General features: G+C 38.9%; 1 protein-coding gene across 2 annotated transcripts in view; it reads right to left on the reverse strand.

Annotated features, from left to right (window-relative positions):
• Window positions 1-14,650, reverse strand: part of LOC134041933 (transcription elongation factor A protein 1) — a 44,837-nt gene that overhangs the window by 16,401 nt on the left and 13,786 nt on the right. The window contains exons 1-2 of one of the 2 annotated variants that reach the window (XM_062489011.1): window positions 9,785-9,874; window positions 3,882-3,944 (exon numbers count right to left, since the gene is read on the reverse strand). In XM_062489011.1, coding sequence (XP_062344995.1) covers window positions 3,882-3,944; window positions 9,785-9,853 — 132 coding nt within the window. In that variant the 5' untranslated portion in view covers window positions 9,854-9,874. Of the gene's footprint in view, window positions 1-3,881; window positions 3,945-9,784; window positions 9,875-14,650 lie in introns of those variants that run through there. The other variant, XM_062489003.1, reaches the window with a different exon arrangement.

The raw sequence follows: 14,650 nt of genomic DNA on the forward strand, positions 1-14,650 counted from the left end.
CTGAGACTGTGACAAGCTTTAAGCCTTTGCCACTACTGCCACCTACAGAGTGAATATGAGAGCAAGTTACAATTCACACCTTTCAAGACTCAGAAGATGAGTACATAAATTTAGCTCAACAGTAACATTTTAGCAGATTTATGGCTAATGTGTTCATGTAACAAAGGAGAAAATTTCCACCCTTTTAGTGTCACAAGAAGAGAAAAGCATTTAACAATACAAATAAGGATTTTATTATCTTTCTGCATTTTAACTGATGACTAAATTCTTTTATTTGTTGTTAAGATGCTCAGTTTTGTTGCATTACCATTTACAGGACCCACTAAATATAAATTACTCTACTTTTACAATAGATCATCATAAACTTCCTTCTTCTTAAAAGAAAAACTGAAATCTTTGTGACTTGCTAAAAGTGGAAATTATTTGTTCCTGTAAATTACTTCTTACAACCCAAACAACACTTTCTGAGGCACCATGGATGTGCTAAATGACTGGAAACATACTGAAATAGTCCATAGCTATTTCAGCCAAGGAAACACATCAAATAGCCTCAGGCCTGAACATCACCTCTAAACATGTATTTTGGATTAAAGAAAACTGATGGTTACTCACCTGTAACTAAAGTGTTGTTCCAAGACGGACTCTGCTCACTCACATTAATGGTACTGGCCATTTCTCTTGATATTTTGAACACTTAAATCTCAACATTATGTTCAGACAATAAAGAATAACATGTCCTTGAAAATCCATAAAATACCATATCTGGATGAGAAAAATGTATCTACCAAAAAACCTAACCCTCCATTAATACCAGGGCACAACAGCCTATGCTCATTAGCAAAGGGAAAACACACAAACCTACAGACTAACTTAAGTAAGTGAAACCCATAAACTCAAGTAAAACTCAAAACTAACTAGAAAGATTTCTTCTTCTGCTCATGCAAGAGAGACAATTTATGGAAACTGTCCGGACTGCCAGCTCTTAAAGCAGTACATAAAAACAACTCATTTGTTTGCTCTTAGAGAGCACAGGATCAGGTCCACCTGAAGAGAGGGAGTAATGATCTATTAATTCAGCTGCCTGCTAAATTAATATGTGCCTGCTAACTGGCAGAGATAGTCACACAAGATCAATGTTATATTCTCTAAATGACTATGTTTTAGTTACAAAGCAGTATTTGAAATTTCCTTAGTCTTCCTGTCTGTAGAGCTGTTCTTGTGATTGCCATTTTTAAGGGAAAAACCACAGTCTTTTCATTCTTCCCACTTTAAATTCTAGAGCACTTTTCATCTGCTTCCAGAGTAAAGACAGTCAAAGACAGCATAAGACAGCTGATTTCACCCTGAAGCATTGCAGCTTTCACCAGCAGCCCTCAGTAGATGCGAGCAGCAGTGAACATAAGTAACCTATGACTGAACCCAAAGTAAAGCACACGGTGGCACCAGGTGCTCTCTAAACCAGACCAAATGCAAAAATGTAAGGAATGCAGCTGGGGAGGAAGAGCAACCACCAAAGCAAGCAGAGGTGCTACCAACTTTAAACTGTAAGGGTATGAGGATAGAGAATTGGTGAGCACTCGGACCAAAGCAGAGCCAAACCAACCACTGAAGAACAACTCCCTCTGGGTACCCAGGTCTCACAGCTTGCCTGCCAGTGAACTGGCCTGAAGCCATTAACACGGGCTGCACACCACAGCCTAGTTCTACACATGTGTCTGTAATTTCCTGCAAAATCTGCTTGTTAAAATAAAGCCTGACTGTCTCACTCACTGTTTAGCTGTGCACTAACCACAATTAGCACCAGGGACATGATGCCTTTAATGCTGTGAAGCTGCAGAACAGATTTGCAAGTCAGACCACTGGATAAATCATGTGAGGAAGCCTACTGGCTCCCTGCCTAGCTGAGCAAGGATCAGCTTGCTTACATAAAACGCATCAAATGTAACACAGTGGTATTACTTAGTAATCACTTCAGCTTTCTGTGAAAATAAATGTGGCATGAAAGACACAGGACATCAGCACAAGCCCAGACTACTAATATGCACCTTCCTTTTGCACATACCTGTAAAACTAATCAGAGGACCCCATAATTTCAGGTTGAAGTACCAGTGGTATTACATGAAAAATCATCACTTCTCTTATTACATAGGAATAACAGAGCTAGCAGAGCTTTTCCCAATGTAGCTAGCTTTCAAAACTTCTTAAAAATGGGTATGGAAGTATGCTTTTCACTTATTTTCTGCATTTCATCAATTCAAACACATTTGTCAGAATTCTTGATCTACACAGAAGAAGACAGTGCCTCCACTATCTCATGACCATCAACCTTCTTGACAATGGCACACAAATGATCCACCACCAGAGCAATGACTACAACTGCCTCACATTTCAACACTCACTGAGTCCACCATTGCTTAAGCAAATTTGGGAGGCCAACAAAGAAAGTTTATGTGAGACTTTACATACTTATCAAACTCTCAAGGTAAAAAAAAAGGTAAATTTGTGTCCAAATATGTTGCTAAATGCAAAAACAGTGGAATTGTTTTGAATACAGTGATAGATATTTATTAAAAGCTTCCTAACTAAGGTACAGTCAATGTACTATGCAAGAATATCCCAAAGTACTTGAATTTCCAGAGCACTTGCAGAGAGACTTTTAATTCCAAAGGCAAAAGAACATTATGACACTTAATGCAAAACATAATTTGCATTAAGACCTGCACAAAGAAACTCCAAAGAATGTTGTTAACCAGAGGGGTTTTCTGGGTTTTGTTCTAGTTTTGCATAGGGTATTTTTTTCTGGGGTTTTATTTTCTTTTTAAAGAAGAAGGTTGGACATAGGGGGTCAAAGTATCAGAGTTGTACCAGCATTCATGCATGAAAATGACACCTTAAAATTCCTCTTTTCTGTCAGAAATAGTATTAGTAACAACTTATTAAGTACATTCTGCAAGTATATAGGATGCATGAATCAAAAATGTAATTGCTTCTGGCACCTTTAAAATTTGAACTTTGTAGCTAATTCTTTATGTGACCATTAATTGCCCCTTAGAAAAAAGTTACTTTTCAGTCTTCTCCAGTTTAAGTGGCTACTACAGTAAGCCAGGTGTCAGATTTAACTCTGACATTCAAAAATTTTCACAGATAGGAAATATCTGGCTAGTTTGGAAAAAACATTGCTCACTGATGAATTACATGACAAGCTCTGAAACTTGACATATAAGGAAAGTTGACCAAGTTTATTTTTTGAATTAATTTACAAATAATTTATGAAATATTGTTAAAGATGTAAATCTAACAACATCAGGAGAGTATGCATGCAACTGGGACAGACTGTACCCCTCCATCACTCCAGCCCAGAAGAGTAAAAGAAGGGTATGATTACCTTAAGAAATGCATTACCCAGAGTAAGGGAGTGGGGAATGTGGAGTGTGTGTCAAATACAACTTGTCTAAAAGGTTTCTCCTCCCTTACAAGGCAAAACCAGAACTAACTACATAAGAAAAGATAGTATCAGCTGTAATCAGGTGCATTCTCCTTCAGGAGGAAGGAAACACAGCGCATTTGTGTTACAGTAAAAATGTAAGATTCTACATCCAGTAAATTTGTAAGCAGCTCTTCTCCTTTCTCCATCACAAAATTCACTACTCTCAATTTAATCAGAAAGGTAAGCTTTAATAGTTTGCTACTGGAAGAAAATACTTAAGGTAAGAGTGCTAAATCAGGTGAAGTGAAACTAGATTACCATGTAGCAAAACCAATGCTTTCAAGGACTTTGGACCTAGGAATCTAATAGTGTAACCTTCTTTCAAATCTGCTGGCTCCACCTTTTTTGTTAGGAAGTTAACATATGCAACAAAACAACAGTAAGAAAATCATACCTGTAGTAACTCAAGGGTCATGGGAATATTCTTAAGCTCCTTCAACAAATCAAGAGCTCCAGCCTAAAAAAAGATAAGAAAATAAAGTCAACTTAGTAGCAATCGGGAACTTCAAATATAATGTCAACAACATAATCTTATCTGCCTTCAGGGTCACACAGTGGGTTCAAACCACCAGTTCTCAACTTACCCACAGAACGACAACAAGAAATGCTCCACTTCACAAACTCCAAGCATTAACAGGCCTTAACTTGGAAATCAAAGTATTCACTCAAAGACTAGGGGAGTTTTACCACATGTAACTCAAATGACAGTCAAAGCATTCTGCCAATTACTCATTAACCAACACACATCTTCAAGGGTGTTTCGCTTAATAGCATCAGAAACAATCCAGACAATAGTAGCAATTTTCAGTTCAGAACAACCACATCAGTTTTAGAACAAGAACCTGGAGCTGAGAAGCTCTGTGCAGTTCATCAATAATGCATATATATACATATATATATGTCTAAAAAACATACACAGACATCATTCTTAACCGTATTTGTGGTGATGTGGTAAAGCTGTACTTCACAGGTTTTTCCTTTTCCCCTGCCTAAGACCACTAGGAAAGGTACTAACTAATTCTGTGTAAGCAGCTTTCTAGATAGATTATTCAAGTTCAGAGATTGTACTATTAGATGTTAACAAAGTCTATACCCAGCTACTCTAACAATTCACTCCTTAGCAATACAGGCCTTACTTTAAAAAAGTTTGCATAAATGTGAGCTCTGTAATTCTCTTTAACCTCTCCTTTAACCTTGATGATTTACCAACTCTACTTCAGCAAAGTTCTGTGCATGTGGGCTGTCAGCCTACACAAACCTTCCAAAGGCTGAGATGATTTGGCTGTTATTCAAGTGCATGTGGTGTTGAACCTGAAAGCTATGTACAGAAGGGAGGCAACAACTGCCTGTGCATCCAAGAGGCCATTCAGTTCACTTAGGCTCAGTTCATAACCTTTTCTTTTCTTTTTTTTTTTTTTTAATTCATGAGGTTTGGAAATAAATCCCACAAGATTTCCATTTGCAAATCTGCAGAATTTGATTTACTTTTCTTTCCTTACCTCTCAACTCAACCTATTTTATTTTGCTTTTTGTTCAAATTCTCCCTAATCAACTTCTAATATAACACCTGTTGCAAGGAAACTTAAAATATTCTGCTACATCTGCTATCTTACACTTTACCACTAAAGATAAAATAACCACCAGGAGGTTGAGAAAGATGGAAGTGGAACTCTGGTGTCACATCCAAAAATCCTCTGCTTTGGACACCTTCAAATGTCTGCTGCAACCTTTGTTTTCCAAACACTGCTGACCCAAATAAACCTCCAAACCCAAACAGTTCACCAAACCCCACCTTACACAAATTCAATTAACATATAAAGTTAATATTTTACTATTTTGCCATGATAGCAAAAGTCTCATTTAACTTTTATTCATGATATACAAAACTTCTCCAGTCTTAACCACAGAATTTTAGCAGCAATGATGCAAGACTGAGAAATGTCACAATGTTTTCAGGTGCTAAATTGAGTTGGCATACTAAACCATATATTTCTCTCAATAGCCATAAGCGTGGTTTCTTCTATGCAAACACAGATCCAAATAAAGCAGGTTAATTATCTTCACTGCTACAAAACAAAATTAAATTCAAGAAAATTTTCTTAGCCAAAACAAAACTAATAACAGAAGTCAATGTGCCATTTTAAAAAATATTATCTGATAATACCTCCAAACCAATTAAGTTATTAGCACACTGTACACAGCAAGTAATTTCAAAATAAACACATCTTTATGTAGTCTGCAAATTTAGTATGGAAGTAACACTGTAATGCAAAGTAGCACTCTCGTCATCTCATTTCAGAAATACAGTTTAGTCAAAATTTCTTTGCCTGTTATACCCCTTCCCAACTGCAAATTTGAAAACAAATTTAGTATCCCCAGAGTAAATGTTTTCCAATGCTAGAAACTTGCAACACAGCAGGTTAACAAACCATGCAACTATTAAAAAAAGCACAACATAAAACAAACAAACAAAAAACAAAAAAACAAAAACCCCATAATCCAACAAAATGCCAAAAACAAAAAGCAAAAGCAAAAAAGCCAAACCCAACCAAAAAAAACAACAGGTTAACAGATGTCATCTATATTTTATGCTGTTTTCTGTACCAAATTACCAAAACTGATAATGCACTAATCCTTTCTAAGCCTTCATTTCTCTAATCAATTATACTGAGTACCAAGAATTAGATGCTTTAAAATTAAATTTAAATTGGTTTTAAACTCATACCAGCTAAAGAGTTTTTCATAACCACTTTTCTTAGCATAAAGTCAAATGCTCTCTGTATCTCAAAATTAGTGTGGAAGTTGCACAGTATAATATGCAATTACTTTTCTCCTAATGTAAGACTTCTATGTTCAACACCCCGCCTCCCCCCAACCATTAAGACCATTGCTATAAATCCTCTTTTAGAGGCATTTCTATAATTTTAGAGAAAATGAAAGACAATACTCCATTCTGGCTGACTGGCTTTCAATTTACCTTGTCACTTAAATTAACAGAAGTCAGCTTCATACAGATCCTGTAGATTGCTCCTCTCAGCTTCTTTCAGTTGGTCAGATCACAACTGCTCAGAATGGTACTCTATAGTCATATTTTAAAGCTGAGCTTCAGGCAACAGAAATTGGAGTACATTTTTGAAGACAGCAGAGCTATCCAGCTATAAATTTGTTATACTTAAATACATTTAATAACATAGACAATTTTATTTTCTTCTCTAAACTTACTCAAGCATTCTTGATTTTTTTTTAATCCATTGGTGCAACCTTTGTTTTCATACCTATTAATTACAGCAGCTTAATGAGAGAAAGGCGTACTTACATACAACAGAAGCTCAAAGGAAGGCACTACAGGTTTTAATCCAATCACAGTTCTGAAGGAGTAGTATCTATTTCAATTTGAAGCAACAGCAGAAATACATATTGCACAGTGCATTAAATTCTAAATCATATTATTTTCTCCTTCAAAACAAAATAACTACATGTATCATTTCAGTAAAATAGTTATGAAATCTGCACAGCTACAATTAAATCCTTAGTCAAGGCAAATCACCAAGTCTGACTCAGAAAGAGTGTCTGCATGGCCTGCCCTTTTAACTCATCAAAAGAAATGCCACAGAGTGCTTTGCCACAAGCTGGAGTCACCTTTTGTATGAGATGAAACATTTCTTGTCATCTGACTCTTGACAACTTCAGAGTGAGCAAGTATCTATCAAAGCTTTTTCCTCTTTCTTTTATTATTAATGCATCTCATCAAATCATTCTCATTCAAAGACACAGACCAAGTATCTGTTCTTGGTGAGTAAAAATGGAGAAAGGAACACAAGAGATTGTCAGGAGCATCATTATTCAGTGGCTACTTGTGTAAGCATGCATTTCTCAATTCTTCTTCACCTCTGTGAGACAATAAAGTACCTCTTCACAGGGACTACCTTAATAATTTTGCTAAAGTTAGCATTTTAACTGCAGGGCAGAATTAGGTAGGAAATCACTTTGTGCAATTAAAGAAATACTTTGTAAATGACAAAGACTAGTAAGAAAAACACAGAGACATCTGGTTTGAAAACTAATGTACATCTCTCCTTAGATACAGCTAAGGTTTTTATCATGCAACACATTTGTGTTTTGTCAGATCTGTCAGATCTCCACTCTTGGCCACAGTGGCAGCTCACTGAGAAGAGAACAACCTAACAATGGAGCCACTTATTGTAGTAAGGAACCAGAGTTAAGCTCTGTTTCAACACAGTACAAAAGCCCAACACCTGTGGTGCTCTCACTCCTCGGACAGAGGTGAAAATGAAGGTCCAGCTTCAGCTCCAGCCAGGCATAGCCTGGCCCAGCTGGGCCCGATGTGTTCAGCCATGTCAGACCTATGCTGACCCCAAGGAAGTCACCACACCTCTCCCCAGAGCTCTGAAAGTTAATTATGTTAAACATGCCTAAGTGTACACATGCCATGAGTGAGAACACATATTCCCACCTACAATTAGGAATTTCATCCATACTCCTAAGCCTCTGAGATCACAGAGAAATACCAGTGGTAACCTGCAGCATGCCTGGTATGGCTACTCTCCAGGATCAACAATCGTTCTCATATTACCTGAGAGCTGTCCTTTTCTTTCTGTTATCAGAAGTTTTACAAATAAAATTGAGCTGGCTGTCCTTTATCATTCTCATGACTGTGATATTTAAACATTTCAGTCAGTAAGTTTTCACCCTTTCAACACCCTGTAGGAAAGAGCCACTATTTCAGCATTAGAGAAAATGAGACAGCAAATGCTTTTGTGCATAAATACATGGAGAACAGAAATAAAAACAAAGAGAGAAAATTAATGGAATTAATAAATGCCAGTTATAAAATATTATTTCCTCTAAACAAGGGTCTTGCTGCTACAATGTATCATTTGAAAGTTCAAACATATCAGAGCTAAAATATGCCATATTACAGAACCTCAAGGATTGAAGCATGGCTTGAACTTACAGTGAATTTGTTTGTATTCTGAACTAAACAAATCTCATTGGTTTAATACAATCAGTATTTCTATAAATATGCAAATATTATTAATAATGCTCTTTATACTGTCCAGTATTAAGCAATAACAAAACTATTTCTAAAAGTGGAATTCCACAGTGTTGAGTTCTGAACTATTAATGTTACTAGGCTTTTAATGCACTATCATAACACATAGAAAAAAACCCTTAACTTTATGTACACAATACTACCTTTCAGGAAGAACAACAATCACATATACACAAGCACAAATTTCCAGAGAATAACAATGTGCCCACCCGATAAAGAAGCACTTAACAGAATTTACAACTAACTGACATGTTATTTTATGTATAACCATGATCAGTTATCTGGCTGTTGCTCTACACTCTGATTTTACTTACTTTGATGTGTTTGTAGGCACTGTCTAAACACCATTATGTTATCTGAGATCCGTATGAAGGGCATACATGACAACAACACTTGAGTTAAGCCAATTGAATCCTACCTAACTATATTTTTCCTCCATTTTGAGGCACAAGTTATTTTCCAGATTAATAAATACAATTAGAAGTGTTTAAGATTAAGAGGAGGAAAGAGAAGAGGGGAAAGAGGGGCAAGAGGGGAAAAAAGAGGGAAAAGGGGGAAAAGAAGGAAAATAGGAGAAAGAAGGAAAAGAGAGGGAAGAGAGAGGGAAAAAGAGAAGGAAAAAAAGAGAAGGAAAAAAGAGAAGGAAAAAAGAGGAAAAACTCACACTCCCCAGCAGTTTGTGAAGTTTACCCACTCAACTCTGGCCTTGCCACAGCTGGGTTGGGTTCTTCACTCGTATCTTACTTTTGACACGCCACCTAGAACTCCAGCTTTCACACCTAAAGGCGACACCGCCACGTACAGCGGGCCACCTCCGCAGGCGCTCTCCTCGCGGTGACAGGTTTTGCCCCTCGCAAGGCCAACACCGCGGTTTCAGCGCGCAGGAAGCGGAGGGCGCAGCCGCTCCCAGCTCGGGCCGGCGACCGGGCGGGAACCTCCTCTCGGCCGAAGGCGCCGGAGCGAGGGCGGCGGGGCCGCCCCGCCGGGGACCAGAACCGGCTGCCGGCCCCTCTCCTCCGGCGGGGCCGGGGGGAGGCGCCGCAGCCCCGCGGGGCGGCGAGGGAAGCGCCGAGGCCGCCGGGCAGCGCGGGGAAACGCGGCGGCGGGAAGGGACAGGCCCCGCGCCCGCGGGAAGGAGGGAGCGCGGGGCCGGCCGGGGCCGCGCCGGGACCCGCGGCACCGCCGCCGACCCGCCTCCCGCCCCCTCCCCTCCCGGCGCTCACCGCGTTCTTCTTCTGCACCATCTTGTCCATCTTCTTGGCGATGCGGATGATCTCGTCCTCCGTGGCCATGGCGGCGGCGGCCCGGGCGGCGCCAGGCAGCGCGCGTCGAGCGCCGGCCGCAGGAGCCAGGCAGCGCTGCCGCTCGCCGAGAGCAGGGGCGGGGCCGCAGCCGCTGGCGGGCCGCGCTCGCCCCACAAACTGCCCCAAACCCGGCAAAAGTTCAGCGAGATGACTGACCTCTGACAGCCTTCCCTGGGCACCGCACCCAGTCTGACCGAGTTCAAGAAGCGTTTGGACAACGCTCTTCAGGCCCGTGGTGTCATTCTTGGGGTGTCCTGCTCGGGGCCAGGAGTGGGACTCCGTGATCCTTTTGGATCCTTTCCAAATCAGGATAGTCTGTGATTCTGTCACCCTCTTACCCTCTCCATCTCCCCGCAGTGCTGCTAACGCTGCCTCCTCTCCGCACCCGCTAACACGGTGCGAACCACTGCGCCCGGAATCCCCTTCCTTCTTTCCTTCGGCTGGCAGGAGGATCAGAATTACTGCAGAAACTTGATTTTTATTAGCGTCAAACGGATGGGGGAAAGCCCCTGTCCCCTCTAACAGAAAACGCTTTTATACATACATTTTTTTAAGAGGCTTAAGATTAACTTTTATATAAAATGGAGTGAGGTTTTCAAATTGCAACTTCAGAGTGGAGTTTGGAAGGTGCAAGTTCCGAGGTGGTACCAGGGAGCTGGAGATAAACTTGGGCATTGGCCAAGCACCACACTGTGAGGTGCTACTGGACTTCTAACTCTTAGATCTAGTTTAAATCTTGTGTGCGTTCCAGTGGGACATATCACATTTATAAAGTTTGACATACGAATATTACACATCACGACCAATGGAATTCTTTTAATCAGCTGAGTTAGATGCCTTCTGACTGTGATTTTTTGATTGAGAACAGCATCATGAAACCATTTTTGCTGTAAAATAGGAATGTTTACTTCACAAAAACAGTAGGCACATCTGAAGGTTACAGGAAGATTATCCCTTCCTAAGATCCACAAAGGTGCTTATAAAGCCACTCAAATCCATTATTAGTAAGAAGCTGAATGCTGTGGATGCCCCAGCTGTGAACCAAGGACTGTAAAATAAGGACATTTTGGAGAATAGGCAAGGCAGACCTTTTCCTCCAACAACACCCAAGGAAGCCATTATAGCAAGAACTATCAACACACTTGTCTGTCATGCCCTGGGCAGCAAGACTGTCCTGTGTTTTGAAGCTAAATAGAGACAAGTGGGTTTTGGGCACTTCTACATTCTGCTCAATGGATACAATGGTCAACTCTAAGGCCTGCACATATTAGAAGCAATTAATATTATTTGGGATTAGGATCTTCCCCCAGGTTAGATGTGGGCCATGAACTGGATAAGTATACAGAAATTTGCTGCTTTTTTTGTTTGTTCCGCCCAACAGGGGGTAAAAACACCTGCTGAAGAAAAACACAAGAACAAAGAAAAATTTTTTTTAAGGAAAATAATGCCTTTTCATTCTGGACCAGATTTTGGAGAGACAGAAATAAAATAATGCTGCTTCTCACATTTAATTGATCGTGCCAGTTCAGGTTTAATTCCATCTTGTCTAGATTTAGTTACCTAGTACCTGTAATAATCAAACATTGGTATTTAACCTGATGCTAACCTCAAATGAAGTTTAGTATCGTTGCTCCCCACAATTACATCAAATCAATGATAAAAACAAACACACAGGGTGTTGGCAGCTCAGAGCTATTGCTAAGTACAGGATCAACAAGCTTGTTCATGTTCTACAGTAGGTGCAAGCTAGGTCAGGGACAACACAATCACAAAACTAGAAATCTCAAATCCATCAGTTTGGTTAGTTTACATGTATTTAAACTCTGGAATAAAGTTATCCACGCATTTCTAAAATTTTTTTTAAAAATACAGTTCAACACCTACTTCACTGGGAATGCAAGGAAAGAGTTCAAATTGAGATTAAATATATTAATATCCAAAATGTATCAGGTGAGAAACTGACAATTACAAATTAAATCCCATAAGAGCACTTATAAAAGGCAAAGCACATCACACTTATTTAAGGTCTAATCTTTAAAAAGTAGCATCAGAGAAATATTTCAGTAGGGAAATCAAAGAATAATCAGATAGCAATGCCTCTCCTTTAATATTTTTGCAAGTAGATGCATTGAAAGAAAACGTAATACAGCTCACATTATATTGTATGCTACAATACCAGAATGGTATCAATTAACTGAACCAGTACCAACCAAATTCTTTTTATCAGCTGCTCCACCAACTTCAGGACAGCAAATCTTTATCAAAAAGGAAGACACCACACTCCATATACTTGTTTTCTTTTAGATGGCTCTAAACCAAGCAGCTTTGTACAGCACCAATCTCTTCTATAACATGTCACTCCAAGTCCAAAGAAGAGTAGGAGTGAGAAAAGCTATCTAACTGGCCTTCTCCATTCTGTTTAGCATATTTCTCCTAAATTAACATATTAGAAAGAAGAAATAAAACACTGTTCGTTACACTGCATTTACCTGTTATGGCACATCCTCACCATTCTTTTGCAACATTCTCTAAAGGATATTGCACACCTGCTCATGCAGAAAGCCTGTGTCCAACTCTCATTTGCTGGACCATGGGGCCTTCTACATTACTAAGACTTAGCAGGCAGAGATGACTCTTCCTGAAAGACTGCACTTATGAAATAATGTCGATTTTTACTGACTAGTCTCATTTGATATGAGAACAGCATCTTCAGAAATTTGGGGCAGGAGGGGCAACACAGTAGCATATTTACTACTACAGAACTTGAAGTAAAAAATCTCTGAACTGCTATCAAGGCACTTAAAATCCTACATTTTCAGGACTGATATTTTGTATGGAAAAAGCTCCTCTAATCAGGTGGAAACACAACTGTGCAGAAGAATAATATTCACAGCATTGCAAAAGGTTTTATGTAACCATGTTCTGGCTATTAACCCTCTCCTCTTTATTTGAACCCTGAGTGCGATGTCTTAGATCTTGCAAAACAGAATATCAGCTGGTCTGAATCAGCCAAGTGGTCCACAACTTTTGCAGAAGAAGAGGAGATGAGTCCAATCACAGACACATAAGGGGAGCTATAGCAAATGAAAGGTCCAATTTCTCATAACAAGATTTGGTTCAAAAACTTCTGAAATAGCAATAAACATCTTGATTCGTTGTTCTGTAGCGATACAGCAGATGGGTTGGATTTTTTAACTTACTTTTTCAAAATGTTATTTACATTTTCAAAGTATCTTCACCTTTTTCAACTTAGAAGCAGTAACTTCAGGCACTTAAATATAAAAAAAATAAACTAATGTTTTCGGGTTTTTGCTTCTTTTTTAGTCTCTAGAGTTTTTAAGTCTGTTAGACGTCTCTATTTTGTGGCAATTTCATCTATTTTTTCAATATAGACTTAAAAAAATTAAGCCTTTTAAAGATCCCCTCTAGTAATTTAAAATACTGCAACACAGCTAGCAAATTATTTCAAGTACAAACTACTTTAAGAGTTTGCTTGTATTCACAACTGAGGAACATTCAGACTCCATCTGCTCCATCTGTTAACACAGAGAAGTAGATCTTTAAAACAAACCTTAGACAAGGGAAATCTATCTTCTCCTTAAAAGCTAAACCTCCCACTTAGATGCCTGAAGCAAGTTCATTAGACTTCAGCAAGCTGGCTGGAAATTTTAAGTTTTACTACTTTTGCAGATGAAAAAGGAGGCAATGGGTTGCTCTTTCTAGTAACTGGTCCTAAAAGAAAAACATTATCTACCGGTTCACTTTGTGGATGTCCATTAAATTATACAAGTGCTTTGTTTAAATCAACTTTAATCAGCTACATCAAAGGTACCTGTTCAACTCAAACAGAATTAATAAAATCTGTTATCCCAAAGGCAAATGTGGTAAGATGAGAGTGGCAAGCAATGAAAAGGAAGAAAAAAGAAGGGGGGTGAAAGGAAGGGGGAATCTGTTCTAGCTATTAATCTTCAAAGAGTCACATTTTCAATTGAACCAACAGACATTCTGAAAACTTACTGAGTCACGTTCTTCACTTACACCACTTTCATACTATGTTTGATAAAGTTTAGTACACTACATTGTCTTCTTTTGGGAGTTTATAACTATGCCAGTTTTAGGCAATTTTTCTCCTCACAGTTATCTTATCAGGGATGCCAGGACTGGAAGTAAATACAAACTGAACATTACTCAATTTTTTTTTCAAAAAATATCAACTGGCAGATTACTCTGTGTAATATTGCATCTTTACTGTTACTTGCTATTCTTAGACTCTTGATTTGCCACAACATATTCACGTAGAACACTGCATCTACCACACATTCCAATATATTCGTGAAATTCCTCACTGTATGCTGCACTGACTTTTTTTTTTTTTTTTTGATATTGCAGTCTGTGGAGACAAGTGGCCTTTTAATTGCTTTAAGCTGCTTGAAGGGGGAAGTCTGCCTTTACCACACATATACCCCACTCCCTCTCTTCCCAGATAATCCCACATTTTCTCTAGAGTGCCCTGCACTATGTATAGCACTGATCACCCTGAGATATTAAACTAAATAACACATGCAACCCCTGACCTGAAAATTGTTTCTTTAACAAATCTGTTTAAGTGGTGTGTACGCCAAACCTTAATCAACTGCAAAGCCTTTCCAACAACACAAAACGCCCAGAGAAAAGTGCAGCAGTACAGAGTGAGAAGACTTTGGTTCTTCAGTGTCCTAGAAAATACCTTAATTTCTTTTATCTTTCAAAATCATTGCAAATTCCAAGAAAACAAGTTAAAGTAAA

This window comes from Cinclus cinclus, chromosome 1, assembly GCF_963662255.1.
Source record: "Cinclus cinclus chromosome 1, bCinCin1.1, whole genome shotgun sequence".
Lineage (NCBI taxonomy): Eukaryota > Metazoa > Chordata > Aves > Passeriformes > Cinclidae > Cinclus > Cinclus cinclus.